This window comes from Elephas maximus, chromosome 27, assembly GCF_024166365.1.
Source record: "Elephas maximus indicus isolate mEleMax1 chromosome 27, mEleMax1 primary haplotype, whole genome shotgun sequence".
NCBI lineage: Eukaryota > Metazoa > Chordata > Mammalia > Proboscidea > Elephantidae > Elephas > Elephas maximus.
Window position 1 is genome coordinate 6,405,262 of NC_064845.1, and position 21,844 is coordinate 6,427,105.

General features: G+C 47.4%; 1 protein-coding gene across 5 annotated transcripts in view; it reads right to left on the minus strand.

The window, feature by feature from the left end:
* FBXL2 (F-box and leucine rich repeat protein 2) overlaps positions 1–879 on the minus strand; it is a 110,676-nt gene extending 109,797 nt beyond the window's left edge. For 4 of the 5 annotated variants that reach the window (XM_049871170.1, XM_049871169.1, XM_049871173.1 and 1 more), the window contains exon 1: positions 792–879. In XM_049871170.1, the coding sequence (XP_049727127.1) occupies positions 792–794 (3 nt within the window). In that variant the 5' untranslated portion in view covers positions 795–879. The remainder of the gene's footprint in view (positions 1–791) is intronic. The other variant, XM_049871174.1, reaches the window with a different exon arrangement.
* Between the last annotated feature and the right edge of the window lie 20,965 nt (positions 880–21,844).

The window sequence follows — 21,844 nt, forward strand, 5'->3', positions numbered from 1 at the left end:
CTTTTACACCCCCTGGAGGTCCCTGGAGAAGCCATACTTTTGGTCGGCGATTCCCTGGACCCTGTCTATTCAAAAAGGCAGGTGAGTCTCCAAGTCAGGTTTTTAAACCGAGCTTAAGAGGAGTCAGGTGGGACGCCTACTCACCCTCAAGTTTCTTAAACAAAGGCAACAATTTAAGATGGTTATAATGTCTTAACTATGGGTTAATTAAATCCCTTAGTGAGGATGGAGCGCTCGAGAAAATCCTGCAGCTTAATGCCCCCATTTTCAAAAAAAGAGGGAGGAACCTCCAAAATGACAAATTTGAATTTCTACACGCTAAAAAGCCTTTCAGAACGAGGGATGTGGAGGAAATGCCTGCTGTATACCGTTACCTACATGGCTGCACAGAAACAAGGCTGGAAGCACACAGACGGGGCAGAGCGTAAACAGGAAAGCAAACGTTGAAATACAGTTGTGCACAGATTTGTTTTTTAAACCACACCCTCCCCGGTGGCGTCTCCGGCTCCCCGGGCTCAAGGGTCGGCGTCACGCCGCCCGGGCGCCCCCTGGGTGCGGCGCCGGCGGGACCCGGACGCCCAGCGCAGAGACCCCCGCGCCGTGGCCGCCCCGGGCCGGGCGCACCCTCCAGGTGCCCCGGGCGCCCCTCCCCGGGCCCGCCCAGCCCAGCCCCCAGCTCCGCAGGCCGCGGCCCTGCCCCCGCGACCCCAGCGCCGCCTGCAGGACGGCCGCGCGGGGACCCGCCCGGCCGAGCAAGGCAGGAAGCCGGCGCCCGCGGGCCCCAGACTCACCATGGCCGAAGCGCCGCGAGCGCACCTCCAGCCCGGAGTCACACGGCGCCGGCGACGCCCGTTGTCCTGGTGACGCCAGCCAGGCGCCCCGCCCCGTCCCCTAGGTGGGCTCGGAGGCGGCCATTGGCGGCCAGCAGACACGTGACGCGTAGGGGCGGTGCCCTTGGGCCGCCCCGCCCCCGAATCCTGGGCGGGGCCTCTTCGTCTCTCGGTTGGGTTTGGACCATCCTCACCTGGTCCCTTTGACGCCCCTCACCTGGCCAATAACCCAGCTGGAAAACTGCCTGGCTGGAAGCCATCTCAATGGATTTTCTTTATTTAAAAAAACAGGCTACACAGGCATTCTTTTGATTATTTTTGATATTTTGATAATTGAAGACACTTTTTTAAAAATAATTTTTATTGTGCTTTAAGTGAAAGTTTACAAATCAAGTCAGTCTCTCACACAAAAACTCATATACACCTTGCTAAAAAAATAACACTCCCAATTACTCTCCCCCTAATGACACAGCCTGCTCTCTTCCTCCACTCTCTCTTTTCGTGTCCATTTCAGGAGCTTCTAACCCCCTCCACCCTCTCATCGCCCCTCCAGGCAGGAGATGCCAACATAGTCTCAAGTGTCCACCTGATCTAAGAAGCTCACTCCTCACCAGCATCCCTCTCCAACCCACTGTCCAGTCCGATCCACGTCTGAAGAGTTGGCTTGAAGACACATTTTAAATTACCAGTAACAGAAGAATTAAAAAAATAAAACCATGCTAAATCCCAACCACCTGAGGTAACCACATCTCAAACTCTAATCTTCTTCCAAACTTCAAATGCAAATACGTATCATACTACAGTACATTCTAGTCTTTAAAATGGGGGCTAGTTATACACATTGTTTTATAATCTACTTTTTCCCATTAAAAGGATTATCTTTGCCTTTTTTTATAATGAGAGCTTTATTTGATTTTTTTTCTTTCTCTAACGTTATTGTGTTTTAGGTGAACATTCACAGCTCATATTAGTTTCTTATTCAAGAATTTATACACACATTGTTTTGTGACATAGGTTGCAATCCCCGCATTATGTCAGTACTCTCCCCCCTTCCCCTTCCACCCCATGTTCCCCATGTCCATTCATCCAGGTTTCCTGTCCCTTCCTACGTTTTCATTTTTGCTTTTGAGCAGGGATTGCCCATTTGGTCTCATACTTGATTGAACTACGGAGCACGTTCCTCACGTGCATTGTTTGTTTTGAGTCCTGCTCGCATAGTGGTTAAGAGCTGGGCTGCTAACCAAAAAGGCAGCTGTTCAAATCTACCAGCTGCTCCTTGGAAACTCTATGGGGCAGTTCTATTCCGTACTAAAGGGTCACTATGAGTTGGAATCGACTGGATGGCAATGGGTTTGGCTTTTTTTTTTTTTTTTTTAATCTTTGGCTGAAAGGTGGACTTTGGAATCAGTTTATTAAATCAATTGGTAGTTTGTTGGATTTTTCTCATATGGTTGAAGGGAACTTATGATATCTCCAAATTCAGCCCATTAGGTTTAGTAAGAGGGAAGGTTCTCTAAGCCTCCCTGCCACTCCCACACCTTTTTCACTGATTTCCAAACCATGTTTAAGAAACATCCCTCTTCCCACTCGCTACGTTATCTCAGCCAATTCATGGCAGTAAGTTCCACCTGTGCCCTCTAGGATACCCTCATTTACATATCCTGCCCTGCTGTTCCTTCACTGACAACTGACTTCACATCTGCCCTTGAATGTCTACAAGGCATCCCAAACTTAATATGGTCCAAATAAAATTCTCAACCCACTTTCTTGCTCGCCTCCCATTCATCCTTATCAGCAAATGTCCTCACTATCCCCCAGCTTGTTCAGGACAAAAACCTAGGAATCATCCTTGATTTCTCCCCTTTCTTCACGTCTTGCATCCAATCCATCAACACAAATGCTGGTCTCTTGGCTCTACCTTAATATAAATCCTGAATCTATCCACTTCTCACTACCTCTACCTTACAGCCACCATCATCTCTTGCTTAAAACTAGACTCCGTGCCACCTACCTTCCCCCTTACAGTCTAGATAACAGTACCACTTCAGTGGTTTCTCATGGCACTTAGGAAAAATTCCAAAATCCTTCCCATGGTCCTTCATGATGGGGGCCTTGCCCACCATGCTAACTTCATTTCCTACCAGTTTTCCCTCGCTCACTCCACACTAGCCATGATTTATTTCCTGAGGTTCCTCAAACATGCCAAAACACTTGGTTATTTAAGGGCCTCAGAAACAACTCTTTCCTTTATTGGCAATATTCTCCCTCCAGATCTTCACACAGACCATTCTCGCATTTGATACAGGCCAGTTATCTCCTTGAATATCCTGCTCCCATAAACCTTCACTGACCATTAATCTAATTAAAACAGCTCACCCCACTCACTCTCACATGTAACTCTCTTATTTTCAAAATATTTAGCCCTCCTTGAAATTTTATTTTTTTGCTATTTATTACCTGTAAATTTTCTTTATTTTTTGTTGTTGAGAATACACATAGCAAAACAGACACCAACTCAACAGTTTCTACACGTATAATTCAATGACATCGATTACATTCAAGTTGTGCAACCATTCTCACCCTCCTTTTCTGAGTTGTTCCTCCTTCATTAACATAAACTCACTGCTTCTTAAGGTTCCTATCTAATCTTTTGAGTTGCTGTTGTCCTAAAAAAGCATACACTCAAGGTAGCTAAACCAATGTTCTGGAGCCCTGATGGTGCAGTGGTTAATATAGTTCATGATATTCTCACACTATCTGTGAGTTCTGCAAGGTCTCTGGTCATTCTCTTTCTAATTCCTAATATTGGTTATTTATACCTTCATTCATTTTTTTCACTTGATCAATCTTGCCTAAAGTTTGTCAATTTTATTAGTATTTTCTAAGAACCAACTTATTGAGCCTTTGTTGATCCTCTGTTGTATGTATTCAGTCATTAATAGAAACAAAAATTTTTGTTTCTGATTTTTTCCTGACATTTTGGGATGGATGTTTACTTCACTTATTTTTCAAGATTTGTTCGTTCCAATTATATTTTTAAGGCTATAAGTTTCCTCTATTATATTATCTGTATTGCTCAAATTTTTATATACAGTATGTTCACAATTGTTTACTTCAAAATGTATCCTAACTTTCATTATGATGTCTTTTTTGACTCATGGTATTTTAAAATTTCCAAGGATACGAAGATTTTGTACTTTCTTTTTCAAAAATGAACTTTTTTAATAATTGTGGTGTAGTTGGATAATATCCTCTATATTATTGCAGACTCTTGAAATTTGTTGAGACTTGCTTTATAGCACAGCGTACAAATTTTATAAACATTGTGTATGTGCACGAGAGGCACAGTGGCTAGATAACACACAAACATACACATATAGGGATTTGGTAATGTTCGTTATTCATGTTCAGATCTTCTGTATCCTTGATAATTTATGGACTTCTACAGTTTTGAAAGGTGTATTAAAAATCTATCATTATGCATGACCTCAAAAGGAGCCCCAGTAGAGCTGTGGTTAAGCACTAAGCTGCTAATCAAAAAATTTGGTGGATCAAATCCACCAGCTGCTCCACAGGAGAAAGATGTGGCAGTCTGCTTCCATTAAGATTACAATCTTGGAAACCCTGTGGGGCAGTTCTACTCTCTCCTATAAGGTCACCATGAGTTGGAATTGACTCAACAGCACACAACAACAAATGTATGATGTCATGGAAATTGAGGAGTACAAAGCTCCAAGAATTGGTCCTACCTCCTGGGTCAAAGAATGGAGGACAGAGAAAACAGCAGAGAGATTCAAACACTTGGAGAAAAGGAGGCTGAGAGGAACATTGTTGGTGGAATAAGGGCTTTGAAGGGCTACCACATATACTGAGGAATCTGGAGTGTAATGTGCATGCCTAAGGATGGAGACATGCTCATAAAAAAAAAACCTAACAAGGCTTTAGGCTTGCACCTCTGGCTGATCTTGGGGTTCCATGCAAGCAGGAAATGAAGGCTGAGGCAGAGTTTTAGGTGGTCTGGCTTAGCATTGAAAGAATGCCCCAGCTCAAAGCCAATCTGCAAAGACTGGGGGAGTATTACTTTTTCTTTTTGGCTACTAGCATTTAAAAGAAATCACTGTCAGGTCATGAACTGACTATTGAGATAACAGAACAGAAACTTCACTGGCCACATATGACAAAGAATACAATCTTTGCAGATATAGTTTGGAAACGTCACTAAGCAAATGATGACTGGCTCTCAACAATAAAAAAAAAAAAACCCTCGTGACAGGAGAGAATCTGATTTCCAGAGTTACCACATTATAATGTTTAAAATATCCAGTTTATCCAGTTTTCAACACAAAATTATAAGTCATAAAAAGAAACAAGAAAGGATGGTCCATTTGTAAAAAAGAAAAGAAATGGACGGAAAGCATCCTAAGGAAACCCAGATATTGGACTTACTAGACAAAGATTTTAAGCCAATTGTCTTAAATTTGCTCAAAGAGCTAAAGGAAACTATATGCAAAAAAAAGAAGAAAAAAAAGGAAACCAAGAGAACAATGTATGAACAAGTAGAGAATATCAATAAAGAAATAGAAACTATACAAAGGAACTAAACAGAAATTATAGAGCTGAAATGAAAATTTCACTAGAGGAGTTCAATAGCAGATTTAAGCAAGAAAGTAGGAAAAACTAAACTTGAAAAAGGACAATTGAAATTATTCAATCTGAGGAGCATAAAGGAAAAAGAATGAAGAAAATGAACAGAGCCTAAGGGGTCTCTGGGACAGCATCAAGCACACCAATATACTCATTAAGGGAGTCCCAGAAAGGAAAGACAGATAAAAGGACAGAAGGAATATTTGAAGAAATAATGACTGAAAATTTCTCTAATGTCATCTAGGTATCTAAGAAGCTCAATAAACTTAAAGGACAATAAATACGTAGATATACGCACAGAGACACATTATAATCAAAATGTCAAAAGACAGAGAAAGAAGATTGAAAGCAGCAAGAGGTAGGTGAATTGTAACGTACAAGGGATCCTCAACAAGTTTAACAGTTGATTTCCTATCAGAAAACATTGAAGCCAGGAAATAGTGGGATGATATACATAAGGTGCTGGGAAAAAAATACAAAAAGAAAACTATGAGCCAAGATTGCCATATCTAGCAAAACTATCCTTCAAAAATGAAGGAGAAATTAGGACACTCCCAGATACACAAAAACTGAAGGAGTTTGTTACTAGCAGACCTGCCTTACAAGAAATGCTAAAGGAGTCCTTCTGGCTGGCATGAAAGGACACTACACAGTAACTCAAAGCCATACAAAGATATAAAGACTCTGGTAAAGGTAACTACTTAGATAAACCAAAGTCAGTAATATTTTTTTATATTACTCTTCTCCTTTTTTCCTATATGATTTAAAACACAAATGCATAAAAACTATACATCTCTCTTAATGGACACACAATGTATAAAGATGCAATTTTTGGAACAACAACATCAATGGGGGAGAGAGAACTGAGCTATATAAAAGCAGAATTTTGTATACTATTGAAGCTAAGTTTGTATTGATTAAAAATAGATTGTTATAAATATAAGATGTTAATTGTAATCCCCATGGTCACCACTAAGAAAATAACTTAAGAAGTATACAGAAAAGGACACAAGGAGGGAATCAAAATGGTACACTTGAAAAAAAAATCAATCAAACACAAAAGTGGGCAGCACTGAAGGACACAAGAAACAAAAAAGGTATATGATATACTACAAAGTGGAAGATGTAAATCCTTCATCATTAATCACTTTAAATGTAAATGGATTAAACTCACCAACTGTGATGATTAAAGTTGTGTGTCAACTTGGCTGGGCCAGGATTCTCAGTGCTTTGGCAGTTATGATGTAGTTTGGCAGTTGTATAATGATGTAATCACTTCCATGATAAGATCTGATATAATGTGATTACCTCCATGATAAGATCTCCTGTGAGTAGCCAATTGGTTGACAGAGAGTTTCCTTGAGGGTGTGGCCTGCATCCAATATAGGTGGACTTTCTGGCAAGGCTCTCAGGCTTTCGCGCACTCTGGGGCCTGCAGGTGGCTCCTGTTCATCTGACCTCCAGTTCTTGGGACTTGAACTAGCACCTTACCTGCTGATCTTGGAATTCATTAGCATCTGCGGTCTGTGAGCCAGAGGCCTGTTCTCTGACCTGCTGCTTTGAGTTTGCCAGCCCCTGTAGCTATGTGAGTCAGGAGAAGCCACCGGCCTGTCCCATGGACTTGGGACTTTCCAGCCTCTACAACCTTGTGAGCCCTTTCCTTGATACAAATCTCTCTCTCTCTCCATATATATATGTATACTTCTCTCCCTGTATATATACTTCACTGGTTTTGCTTCTCTAGAGAACCCAGCCTAAGACACCAAAGACAAAGATTGGCAGGATGAATAAAAAATCATTCAGTTGCTATTGAGTTGGTTCTGACTCAGGGTGACCCTCCATGTGTGTCAGAATAGAACTGTACTTCATAGAGTTTTCAGTGGCTGATTTTTCAAAAGTAGATCACCAGGCCTCTCTTCCAAAGTGCCTCTGGGTAGACTCAAACCTCCAACTTTTTGGTTAGCAGCTGAATGCATTAACCATTTACACCTCCCAAGGACTCCAACACACACCTATGTTTATTTCTGTATTACTTGTCTTTATACTATATAGATAAATACATACACACACACACACACATATATATACACCCACACATATATAAACCATGAGTCCATGACTGGTTCATACAGACACTTTGGATTCCAACTGGCAGGGTTCTATTATTGACCTCTTCAACTATAAATGTGTATTTGTCCATTTCTTCTTTCAGATTTATTAGCTTTTGTATTTTGGAGTCCTGTTGTTAAATATACACCTGTTTAGCATTGCTGTCTTTTTGGAGAATTGACCCTATTATTATTATGTTATATCCCTACTTATTGCCACTAAATACTCCTTCTTCTGAAGTATAATTCGTCTGATTTTAATATGGCTACTGCAGCAGAATTGAATGACATTCAACCATTTCAAGAGGTAGCTTACAATCAAGAATGAATGGTATTGGAGGAAGAAGTCCAAGCTGCACTGAAGGCATTGGCAAAAAACAAGGCTCCAGGAACTGACAGAATACCAACTGAGATCTCTCAACAAACAGATGCAACGCTGGAAGCGCTCATTAGTCTATGCCAAAAAATTTGGAAGACAGCTACCTGGCCAACCGATTGGAAGAAATCCATATTTACACCCATTCCAAAGAAAGGTGATCCAACAGACTGAGGAAATTATAGAACACTATCATTAATGTCAAACGTAAGTAAAATTGTGCTGAAGATAATTAAAAAACAGTTGCAGCAGTACACTGGGGACTTCCAGAAATTAAAGCCGAATTCAGAAGAGAATGTGGAATGAGGGATATCATTGCTGATGTCAGATGGATCTTGGCTGAAAGAGAATACCAGAAAGATGTTCACCTCTGTTTTATCGACTATGCAAAGGCATTTGACTGTGTGCATTATAACAAGTTATGGATAACATTTTGAAGGACGGGAATTTCAGAACATTTAATTATGTCCATGTGGATCTGTACATAGACCAAGAGGCAGTCATTTGAACAGAAGAAGGGGATACTGCACGGTTTAAAATCAGGAAAGGTATGCATCAAGGTTGTATGCTTTCACCATACTTATTCGATCTGTATGCTGAGCAAATAATCCAAGAAGCTGGACTATATGAAGAAGGATGCAGCATCAGGATTGGAGGAAGACTCATTAACAACCTGTGATATGCAGATGACACGACCTTGCTCACTGAAAGTGAAGAGGACTTGAAGCACTTAGAGATGAAGATCAAAGACCACAGCCTTCAGTATGGATTGCACCTCAACATAAAGAAAACAAAAATCCTCACAACTGGACCAATAAGCAACATCATGATAAAGAGAGAAAAGATTGAAGTTGTCAAGTATTTTATTTTACTTGGATCCACAATCAATACTCATGGAAGCAGCAGTCAAGAAATCAAACAACGTATTACATTGGGCAAATCTGCTACAAAAGACCTCTTTGAAGTGTTAAAAACAAAGCTGTCACCTTAAGGACTAAGGTGAGCCTGAACCAAGTCATGGTATTTTCAGGCACCTCATATGCATGCGAAAGCTGGACAATGAATAAGGAAGACCAAAGAAGAATTGATGCCTTTGAGTTATAGTGTTGGCAAAGAATATCGAATATACCATGGACTTTCAGAAGAATGAACAACTCTGTCTTGGAAGAAGTACAGCCAGAATGCTCCTTAGAGGGGAGGATGACAAGACTCCGTCTCATGTACTTTGGACATGTTATCAGGAGGGACCAGTCCCTGGAAAAGGACATTATGCTTGGTAAAGTAGACAGTCATTGAAAAGAGGAAGACCCTTAACAAGATGGATTGACACAGTGGCTGCAACAATGGGCTCAAACATAGCAATGATTGTGAGGATGGCACAAGACTGGACAGTGTTTTCTTCTATTGTACACAGGGGCACTATAAAGCGGAACTGACTCAACAGCACCTGTCTTAGGCTGCGTTCTCCAGAGAAGCAAAACCAGTAAAGCGTGTAAATATATATAGTGAGAGATTTGTATCAAGGAAATGGCTCACGTGATTTTTAGAGGCTGTAACGTCACGATTCCGTGAGGTAGGAAAGAGGCTTTTCCAGATTCACGTAGCCACAGGGGCTGGTGAACTCAAGATGGGCAGGCCAGAGAGCAGGGCTGTTGCAGGCTGTGAAGATGGATGAATCCCAAGATCGGCAGGCAAGACTGCAAATAATCTGCTAGCTCAAGTCTCAAGAACCAGATGTCAGATGAACAGGAGCCAGCTGCAGGATCTAGAACAAACAAAAGCCCTGGCAAGGTGAGCCAGAAGGACTAGGTGGCGGTGGGCAGAGAGATAAAGGCTGAGGGGATGATGAGCCGCCACAGGCCCCGCTCCTGCCAGTACCACTCAAAGCAGGTCCCATCGTCAGGGTGATCACGTATCAATCTCAGCTGGGAAGTGATCACAACATTATACAACTGAGAATCATGGCCCAGCCAAATTGACGCACAATCTTAACCATCACAGTCCACCTCTTGTCAAGTTGGCACCTGTACACATTCCCCCAAACCACACATAATCTCTGAATAAAGACACTTACAAAGTCATACTTGGGCCCAACATAATACAACACACACTCAACTGAAAATGTAATAGTCTTCGTTATATATTTTATAAGTGAAGAAAACAAAAATATCTGATACACACATACAAAGTGGAAATACTCATAAAAATAACTGTCCTTGTTTCTGCAACTGATCATGTGGCCCTAACTGGCATTTAGAACTACCTGCTTTCATCACCTATTCCGTATTCCCTTTGCCCTCAGCAAGCACCTCAGTGGGTCATGGTTTTTTGTGTGATAGGGTGACCCAAACCTTCATTCCTGAAGCATCTGGACCATTAGTAGTCATGTCAGAATTGGGTTGCTGTAGTTTTCCATTGACTTTAATCACAGGGCATGGTAGTACTAGGAGACATCCTAAGGGATCTCTTGCATTCCAGACATACTCTTCTTTACCTCCATTATGTAACATCAATCTGATTTCCTCTTGGTAACCAGGATCAATCACACCAGCCAGTATGCTAACTCCCTTCTTTACCTCTTGATCCAGAGGCATAAGGAGCCCCAAGTGGCCAGGTGGCATTCTTAGCTTCCAGTTCAATAGAATAAATGGTGTGTCTCCAGGTGGGAACATTCTTTCCTTTGCAACTAAGACCTCTAGACCTGCAGAGCATAAGGTCACAGGAACAGGAAGCAAAAATCTTGCAAGTGGATCACTAGGAGTAATAGTGAGTGGTGCCACTCCGATTTTCACCCCTTAATCCCTGGACCCATGAAGCCTGGCTATGGCAGAAATGGCACTATATATTGGATGCTGGTTTAGAACATATATGGCCTCCTGGAGAACACTCCCCCAACCCTGCAAAGTATTACCACCTAGCTGGCACCATAATTGAGTCTTTAGGAGGCCATTCCAACATTCTATCAAGTCAGCTGCTTCAGGATGACGGGGAACAAGGTAAGACCAGTGAATTCAATAAGCATGGGTCCACTGCCACATTTCATTTGCTGTGAAATGAATCCCTTGATCTGAGGCAACGCTGTGTGAGACACCATGATGGTGCAAAAGGCATCCTGTACGTTCAAGGATGACAGTTTTGGCAGAACCATTGCGTGCAGGGATGGCAAATGCATATCCACTGGAAGTGTCTATTCCAGTAAGAACAAAATGCTGCCCTTTTCATGATGGAAGTGGTCCAATGTAACCAACTTGCCACCAGGTTTCTATCACCTTGAGGGATGGTGCCAGTGTTGGTCTCTGCTGCTGGCAGGCTGGGCACTCAGCAGTAGCTGTAACCAAGTTGGCCTTGGTGAGTGGAAGTCCATGTTGCTGGGCCCATGCATAACCTCCATTCCTGCTACCATGGCCACTTTGGTCATGAACCATTTGAGCAATAACAGGAGTAGCTGTGGAAAGAGGATGAGTGGTTTCCACAGAATGCATCATCCTATCTACCTGATTGTTAAAATCCTCCTCTGCTGAGGTCACCCCTTAGTGAGCATTCACATGAGACACAAATATCTTCACTTCTTTGGCCCATCAGGAGAGGTCTAGCCACATACCTCTTCCCTATAAATCCTTATCTCCAATTTTCCAATCATGTTCCTTCCAAGTCCTTGACCATCCAGCCAAACCGTTGGCCACAGCCTATGAATAAGAATACAGACAGTCAGACTTCTGGTCATTTCTCCTTCCAAGCAAAGTGAACAATGAGGTGCACTGCTGGAAGCTCTGCCCATTGGGAGAATTTCACCAACACTCCCTCATATGGCATCATTGCTCAAGGTGATCAGACAGAAACCTGGTGGCAAGTTGATTACATTGGGCCACTTCCACCGTTCTTTAGGGAGGTGCCAGAAAGGGGATGTAGTTCTGCCACTGTCCACTTTTTTCTTTTTTTTTGGCTTTGACAAGCGGAAATTTATTTTCTCACAGTTTAGGAGGCCAGAAGTCCGAATTCAGAGCACCGGCTTGACATCTCTATTGGTCTTGGCATCTATCTTACCACTGTCCACTTTTGAATGGTGCCTGCATATCGCTTAAAACCATCTGTAAACCAGGCACGAGTTTTCTCTTCTACAGTCAACTGATCATATGGACCTCCCCACGAGGCCATAGGTGCAGATGGGGAGATGGAAGGTAATGGGACAGGAGTGGAGACCACAGGCATTTGGGCCACTTTCTCATGCAACTTACTTGTGCCTTCAGGTCCTGCTCCAGCCTGATCTCGTACACACCACCTCCATTTAATGATGGAGTGCAGCTGTGCCCGTCCAAGTTTATGACTCTCTGGGTCAGAAAACATCAAGTTCATGATGGGCAGCTCAGGCCACATGGTGACTTGGTGGCTCATTGTTAAGCGTTCAGTCTTTACTAAGGCCCAATAACAAGCCAAAAGCTGTTTCTCAAAAGGAGAGTAGTTATCTGCAGAGAACGGCAGGGCTTTGCTCCAAAATCCTAAGGGTCCATGCTGTGATTCACCAAGAGAGGCCTGTTCTTCAAAACAAGGATGAAGAAAAAAGCATTGGCCAGATTCATGGCTGCATACCAGCTACCAGGAGACGTGTTTATTTGCAGTCCACGCCTTCAAGGAAACTCCTCTTCCAACTGATTGGCTGCTCACATCAGATCACAAAGTGGAGGATGATTACATAATTTATGCCAAACCACTGAGAATCATGGCCTACTCAAGTTGACACATAACACTAACCATTACAGTGGTGATGAAAATGTTCTGAAGTACATACTGGTGATGGTTGAATAAGATTGTGAAAGTACATAAAGCCACGATATTATGCACTTTGAAACTATTAAAACAAATTTTATTTTATGAGAAATCTACCAGTTAAAATAGTATACACTATAAAGTATAAAGTGATTTGGGAAAATACTACAACAAAACCCCCAAAATTCCCACTCAGCTGAGGAGAAAAAAGGGTCCAGTTTTGGAGCTGATGTTTCCTGGCTGTGAATGAGGAGTGGCTGTGGAGGAGGTATGGCAAATGGCTTAGTCTCTGGTGCCCGAGGCAGAGCAGGAAATGGAGGACTTGCTGCTCTATGGGGCTTCGGTGTTGAGCAAGAGAGGACTGACATTAGCAGGTGGTCTGGGAGCCAGTTCTGGAGGTGGCCCAGGATGGCAATCCACCCCTCCATCTGGCTGTCCCTCTGATGCTGGTGATGGGGCTGGTGATAGAATAGCTAGCTGGTGCACTATGGAGCTCCAGCGTTAGTGCAGGAGTAGGACTGACATCAGCAGGTGGTCTGGGAGCTGGTTCTGAAAATGACTCGTGTGGTCCCTGTCCCCAGGAGCTCACAATCTGTAGGGGAGACCCCGAAGATGCATAAAAGCATGAAAACAAGTGGATGCAAAGAAAAGAGCATATTTTACAGAGAAAATAAAGCAGGGCACTGTGAGATGAGGCTGGGGTATGGTCCAAGAGACCTCACTAAGGTGACATTTATGTGTGACTAGAATGACAGGAGGGAGTCTGGGGACAGCATGCCAGGCAGAAGACATAGCTGGTACAGAAACTGGGAGGCAGACATGAGTTTGTCCAGAGAGGGGGTTAAAAAGCAGCCAGTGTGGCTAGAGTGAGCTGGAGAGAAGAGGAGGCAGGGAGGAGGACAGGTCCAGGACCCAGGACCTGGTAGCCCGGAGGAGTTATCTCCTACTCTGTGACAACAACACCCCAAGACTAATGACTCACAACAGCACACAGCACACAGTCTCTATGGGCCAGGAATCTGGGCACGGCTTACCTGGTGACTGCCCCAAGTTCTCAGGAGCCTGGGGCTGTGGTCTCAACTGAGTCTTGCCTGGGGAGGATCCGCTCCCTGCTCACTCCCATGTTATGAGCAGGACTCTGTGAGCTGTTGGACTGGGGGTCCTCACTTCCTCTCTGTTGATCAAAACCCTCCCTCAGGTCTTTGTCACATGGGCCTCTCTATCAGCAGGTCACACAGCACAGCTGTTTCCTGGGGGAGACAGAAATAAATGACAGAGAGAGAATAAAAGAGAGCCAAAAGACATTGCCCCAGATGGGGTCAATATGAGTTGAAATCAACTCAGTTGCCTCTAACAACAACATTCTTGAGAAGTGAGTCCCTGAGTGCAGTCCACACGGAGGGGAAGGGGCCACACAGGATGTGGAGACCAGGTGGTGGAATTGTGGGGAGCCATTGTGCAGGCTGCCCATCCCCTAGTCTGAGAGGAGGTGCTGGGTCAGATTTTAAATATAATGGAAGTTATTAGAGGGTTTTATGCAGACGGTGACAATATCTGATGTTCATTTAATTCCAAACCCCTTCTGGTGCAGACGGGGAAACGTGGCCAACATGGGAAGTGACTTTCCCAAGATCATACCACCAGAACCCAGCCCTGTTTTGGGGTGTACTCCATGCTGCTTCCCATCCCTGCTTGAAATTCTTCCATCTCTGAGTTTGTGCGTTAGCTACAGGGTCAGGTTATCCAATAGGCAAGGTAAGCATGGTGAACGTCACATCTTAGATGTGGTGAAACCCATATAAAATTGTCCACTACAGATTAGTAAGTAAGCACAAGTAAGCCTGTGCTTACCTTCCTTACTGGGTCATCTGCTCATGTCAGGGATTGTGAATTTGAAGCGGCTTTGATTCCGTAGGAAGGTGCTGTGGTGTCTGGAGAGAGACAGGTGCCAGCCACGCCTAGAAGCAGAATCTTTGATGTGGTGAAAAAAATGTTCACAACAGATGATCTGGTAAGCAGGTAAGCCCTGTGTTTACCTTACCTATTGGATGATCCACCCCTGATTAGCTACATGTAACACCAGCCCATGGGTTCTATAGGTGTCAGGTGTTATCTCACATACACCTGAAGATGTTAGAATAATCCCCACTGTGTGGGTATGGGGACTGGGGAGACTCTGAGAAGCACAAAGATTTGTACAGGGTCACAAACTGGTTAAGAGGGATGAACTGTGTCTGAACCCAGCTCTGTCTGCTCAGATCTGGGGCCCTGGCTGCACCCAGGCCTTCCCCAGGTTCTGGCGGGGTGGGGGGGAGGAGGCTGTGTTGGTGTCACTGTGTATAGTTATGGAGATGGCATGGGGAGAGGTGAGCATTCAGCAGCCCAGAGGGGACTTTGGGGAAGTCTTATCTGAGGTCGGGCCCAGGTAAGGGGACCCAGGATATAACCTCACTTCCTTGACAACAGAATACACAGAACTTGGAACCCTGGTAACCAGGCACCCACATTCTAGACACAGCCTCCTACCGAGCTCACTTGAGTGGAGAAACTCGAGCTAGGAACATGTTTTCTTGCTGTCTCTCGACTTCCCTTGTATCGAAGCTTGAGAAATCCAGGAGTTCGACCCTTTCACGGAGGCTGAGACATGGTCTTATCCCCCATACGCGAAGGTTCTGGCCATTTACCAAAAAGAACCCGAAGGTAACACAGGGTGGCCCAGGGCTGTCAGTCCAGGCCAGGCCACCACTGTGATCCCACCTGGGCAGCCCTGCACCCCTCCCCCAGGTCATACCAGCCCCCAGGCCATGCCAGCCCTTATCCTTGTGGGGTCCCTGGTAATGGGGGCAGGGAGGAAATGAGGACAGAATTGATGAGGCAGAAAGTTGTTGGAGGAGGCAGGATCCAAATGGGAGGGAGGTGGGTGAGGGTCAGGGAAGGAGGGGCCCTGTGATCTGGGGAGATTTGGGAGGGAGAAGTGATGATAAGGATGATGAAAATGGTGCTGCTGCTTCCCGACTGGCACTCACTGAGGGCAGCCCCTAGGTCCATTCCCAGCCCCTCACTATCGCTGGGTTCGTGGGGCTGGGTCTGACCTGGAATGGGGTGGCGGGTGGGCACAGTTCATCAGGTTGGGTGCCTTTGGAGACTAGAGACTGGGGTGGCAAAGGTGGAGACCCGCCTCACGTCCCTGTCCCAAGCCCCCTGATCACACAGAACTCTGGGATCTTAGTCTACCCAGAGGTCCCAGTTCAGACCAGGGCTCTAGGGAGGGACTGTTGGGGTCACAGGCCGAGTGGCACTCTTACCTGGGCCTTCTCTGAGATCCAGCTCACCCTGAGTGGGGCAGTCAATGCTCAGTCCTAGTTGTTGGCATTGCCTGGGCCACTGCTGACCCTGAGCCAGCTAGCTTCTCCCAGATCCTGCTGCAATACTCAGAGGTTGATTTCTCTGTGAACTTGGCTGGGGCTGGATGGTGCAGCCTCCAGGCCCACCCCACCCCACCCCCAGTACGTGGTATACAGGGGGAAATGGAGCTCCTCTGAGGCCCAGGGGGCACAAGGGCCTGAAAGGGCAGCGAGGGAAGGAGGTGGCTCGGAGGGGCCCTTGATGCCTCCCTGGCCACTGCTGACACTGTCTCTGCAGAACTCTCGGCAGGAGAGGGAGGACGGCTTCATCTACTCAGTCTACCCCAAGAAAGGGACCAGGAGGGGCTGGCGCAGGTTCTGGGTGAGTGAGGGGGAGGGAAGTGGGGCCCCCACTCAGGGACCCGAGATGACTAAAGAGGACCCACGGCCCAGACACTGCCCTGGAGACCCCCAGCTCCCTCCCAGGACTTTCCTTCTCGAGGGTCCCCAGCCCCCTCCCAAAGAAATTGACCACCACCCTTCCCTCTCCCCCCTGCCCCGCCCTCCCTGCCCTGGCCACCTACAAACTCACTTTCCCCATATTCGTGAGAATACCAGAAACCAGTTTTTTTATACTGTTTTCACTTCACATCAGCCCATGTGTCTTTTTGCACATTGCTCCTGTTTTAGTGTTTAACTTCCAGCCCCAGGGCCCCAGGCAGCAGTTGGCTGGACTGTCCTTCCATACCTTCTCCCAGACTCACATGTCATCACACTTAGCAGGCTTCTTTTACCCTAAAGCGTGGGGCTCAGGCTACGACACACCTTTTTCTGCCACCTGTGATCTCGGAGAACACATCATGTGACCCCTCCAGGTCAGACGCTGTGTCCTGACTAGCTACAGAATGTTCCAGAAGGGAGGCTGGTTCCCACAGTGACTGAGCCTCTTGCTGCCTCTGGCCCTGGACTGATTCCCTCTGCTGCCCTTTCAGCAGGGCTGCAGGAACCTTCTGTGTGTCCTCACACACTGACCCACCCAGGACAGACTCCCTGCAGCAGCATGCTGGGGGGACTGATGTGTACATTTCAAGTTAAGACGCTAGAGCCAGACTCTTTCCCAAAACAGCTGTCGCAGTCCTGTGGCCCAGCAGTCTGTGGCGATGGCTGCGTCCCTGCATCGAGCCAGTTCCAGGTGTTAGGGTTCTTTTCCATTTTGCCAGTCTGCTCTCAGGGTGGCCAGTGGAACTGCAGGGTGACTTTGAGGTGCTTGTTGGCCCTGAGAAGCTGAGCCACATCTCGGTCCTTCACCGGCTATTAGCATTTGCCTCCCTGTGCTGTCTGGTCAGATCCTCAGTCCTGTGGGGGCCTGTCTCCCATCCCAGGATCTCCAGGCTCTCACCCTTGGCTGGATCTGGGTGCTTCATAGCTTCAGGTTCTCAGAACCCCCTTTAATGTACAGGAAAAAAAATCCGTGTCTTGTTTCACAATCAGAGGGCATCTCATGGGGGTGTGTTTGCCCTGTGCACTGTCTCCAGCTGAGAGGGAGTGAACTTGAACTTTCAAGTCAGAAGCAGAGCAGGCCTCACGTAACACAGAGGGAATATCACGGAGCCTTGGTGTTGGACAGTTCCAGGCTCTGACCCGGTGACTTCGAGCAGATGCTGGACATCACCAAGCCTCTGTTCTCTCATCTCTGGAATGGGGTGTTTTGTGAGAACTCACGAGGATACTGCTGTTCCTACAGGGAGATACCATGGCTACTTAGTTAACAAAATGACTTAAGGTTCTTAATGTTTTTAATCATCCCCTACCTCAAATTCTGCTTGGAAAGCTGAGTCCTATTTTTCGCTGGAGGCACTTATGTCACACCTCCTGCCACAGGTCGTTGATGGCAGGGGAATGCCTGGTCTGAGCTCCAGCCTCCAACCCTCCTGGTGGTCCATGGGACTGCCTCTGATAATATGTCCCTCCTCTGTCCCACCCCAGTGTATCTGTGGATCAGACCAGGCCCTGGATGAAGCCTGGGTGATGAAAACCGTCAAGGCAGGCTCACTGGAGAAGCTGGTGGAGCACCTGGTGCCCGCCTTCCTGAAGGGTGACTTCTCCTACATCAAAATCTTCCTGGGAACCTACAGAAGCTACGCCACAGCCCAGCAGGTCCTAGACCAGCTGTTCCAAAGGTGAGAGCCCTACCCTCTGCAGCCCAGTGGGGACTCTGTCCCCTACCAGTTCTTGGGAATGGCACTTTGCCACTCAGGGCCTCAGTTTGCTCCCCTGAGAGATGGGGTGGTAAAGCACCAGTCAGCTAGAATTATTGTCAAGACCAAGTGGGACAAGCCACAGAAAGTGTGTACACGGAGCCCAGCTCTATGGTAAAGGGTAGTGGAGGGACTTGGGTGTTCACATTTATTATTTTCCTCTCTCCCATGAAGCAGCTGTCTGCCTCATCCCTCACTGACCACATGCCCTTGAGCAAACCCATTTCTCATTTGTAAAGGGGGGTTGAGAGTCCATTTAGTGGGTCCTTGTTTTGTCCTTGGTATAGCCAGAACTGGGATCCCTGGAGGCTGGTAGAGGGGCCCCAGGACTCTTAGATACCTGGGAAGGTGCTGGTTGGTTTCACTCATTCACCAATTATCCATGCAGCCCCTACTCTTGCAGACACTGTTCTAGGCACTTAACATCATTCAGTGGACAAGGCAGATAGGAAGCCCTGCCTTCCTGGGCCTCCGTTCTAGTTGGGGAGTCAGACAGACAGGAACACTAGGCATCTTAAGCAGGTAGTGTCCACAGTGCATTAGATGTGATACTCTCACACCACCTCTAGGTATGGATGTAACCACCCCAGTTCTGCTGGTGACAGTGAACCCCAGGACCAGCTGAAAGGGTGAGTGGACTGTGGGTGGAGAAGGAGGGCCTCCTGTTTCTACAGAAGGATGGAAGTTGTAGGGGGCCTGTGTCTGGACTGGAGCTGGGCAGACCCTGGGCCTCACACATCTAGATTCCACTAGAGGAATGAGTTTAGGGGTGCCCCCTGAAGGAGGTAAGCAGTCATAAAGAGCTGGGGGTGGAACCTGGGCATCCTCGGGGAGCAGAAGAGAGGCTGGGGGGCTCAGAGAGGCCCCTGAGAGAATCCACCCCCCCCTCCACAATCTCCTCACATCACCACTTGCCCCTCCCCTATTTGGGGCCCAAAACAGGAGGTGCGGGAAGGGGAGGGAGAAATCTGCTCCTGAATCCTGATCTCCAGTCATGGGTGCTCAGCTGCATGTGGGGCCCCTGTCCCAGGGGAGAACAGCGTCCGTGGGAGAAGAGACCCTCACACATGTGCAGAGAACTAGGCAGCTCGCTGGTGCACACGCTCAGAGGAGGGGCCTGAGGGCCTGGGCGTCTGGGTCAGGGGATGGACTCCGTGTGTTGCTCAGAATTAGATAATCCTAGAGCACTATTGTGTGCCAGGCTGCGAAGTGAACATGCAGACACACATCTCCGTACTCTTAGAGGGTTCCTGTCCAGTGGGGAGAGGGCCAGGGGACAGAAAGGGCTGTAATTCAGGCTCCCAGAGGAGGGAGAGTTGGTCAGACCATTGATGGGGAGCTCCCTGGAACCAAGGCTCTGCATCAGCCCCCTGTCAGTGACCAGGCCTGCCACTGCCAGGACAGCCAGAGGGCAGGATGTAGGGTGGTGCTGACCTTTGGAAGGACAGGGACAGGCAGAGCAACCCAGCCCTTTGCAGGGGTGCCCTGGGAAGGCAGTGTGGCAGGAAAAGCCAGGCCTCTGACCCTGCTCTTCATCACCCACCCCCAGCGCCATCTCTTTTATCCTGGGCACATGGCTGAAGGACTACTCAGAGGATTTCGATCAGCCCCCGTACTTCCCCTGCCTAAAGCTCGTGGTGGAGTATGTGCAGGTGAACATGCCAGGCTCACATCTGGAGCACCGTGCCCAACTTCTCTTGGCCCAGCTGGATCAGATAGATGTCACTGAGGCAGAGCCAGAGGGTGAGGAGGACTGGGCATGCCTGCATGTGAGCTTGTGAGGGGGACATGTGAAGGCCCCCAGAGGCTGGGGTTAAGCCAGAGCTCAGAGTAACTTCAGAGCCTCCTCTGGTGGACCACAGCCTGGGAAGACTTCCTGGGGTGGAAATCTTGGGATTGGGTTTCTCTTCATGACAATGGGATGCTTTGCATCATTGGAAAGTCATGAGGAAAGGCAGCCATGCTGGTGAACATTTCTCCTCTTGCAGCTCCAGAGCCAGGGCCAGCGCCACTTGTAAAAGTAGCTGAAGGTCTGTGTTTGCCCCAAGCATCGGCTCCTGGACCATTTCCTGGGGTACTTCCTGCTCCTGTACTGGCACTGGAGCTCCATAGTGCACCATCTATTACAACACCAGCTCCAGCACCAGCATCAGATGGAAAGCCGGCTAGAGGGGTGGATTGCCACCTAGGGTCACCTCCAGAACTTGCTCCCGGACCACTGGCTAATGTCAGTCCTGCTCCTGCTCCAACTCCGGAGCTCTGTGGAACACCGGCTATTCCATCACCAGCTCCATTGCCGGCACCAGACCCAGAGCTGGATGGAGGGCTGGATTTTCATCCTGGGCCATCTCCAGACCCAGCTCCTCTGCCACCTGGTGAGGTTGATCCTGCTCCTGCTCTAACACTGGAACTCTGTAGGGCACCAGCTATTCTATTACCATCTCTTCCACTGGCACCTGATGAAGAACCAGCTGGAGCGCCACCTCCAGAGCTCACTCTGAGACCACTGGCTGATGTCAATCCTGCTCCTGCTCCAACACCGGAGCTTGATGTAGCCCAGGTCCTCCACCAGCTCCATCACCAGCATCAGATGGAGAGCCAGATGGAGAGGTGGATTCCCATCCTGGGCCACCTCCAGAACCAGATTCTGGGTCACCAGCTGAAGTCAATTCTGCTCCTGCTTCAATGCAGGAACTCAACAGAGCAGCAACTATTCCATCACCAGCTTCAGCTCTGGCAGCAGATGGATAGCCCACTGGAGGTTCAGATTCTTAACATGGGACACCTTCAGAGCCGGTTCCTGGACCACCTGGTGGTGTCGATCCTGGTCCTGCACCGACACCGAAGCTCCATAGAGCATCACCTATCCCCTGACCAGCTTCCACACTGGCACCAGGTGGAAAGCCCGCAGGAGAGCTGGATTTTTACTCTGGGCAACTTCCAGAACAGACTCCAGGACCACTTCCTGAGTCAGGTCCTGGTCTTGCAGCAACACTGGAGCTGGGTACAACAACAGGTCATCTGTCACCAAGTTAAGCATTGGCCAGTGACAGAGAGCCTACTTGAAGACCAGATTCTCTTCTTGGGCCAATACCATAACCGGCTTCTGGACCGCCTGGTGAGGTCCATCATGCTCCTGGACTAACACCAGAGCTCCATAGAGGATCATCTCCCCTCCAGCACTGAACTAGGTGAAGAGCCAGCTGGGGGGTCAGATCCTTATCCTGGGCTACATCCAGAACCGGCTCCTGTACCACCTACTGATGTCGAACCTGCTCTTGCACCAGCACTGGAGCTTCACAGACTACCAGGTATTCCATCACCGGCACTGGCACGAGGCGGAGTCGGCTGGAAAGTCGGATTCTTATCCTGGGCTACATCTAGAACTGGCTGCTGGACCACCAGCTAAGTCAATCCTGCTCCTGCTCCCGTACCAACACTGGAGCTCAATGTAGCCAACATCCCTCCATCTCCAGCCCTGGCTCCGGCACTAGGAGAAGAGCCTGATTGAGGACTGTAT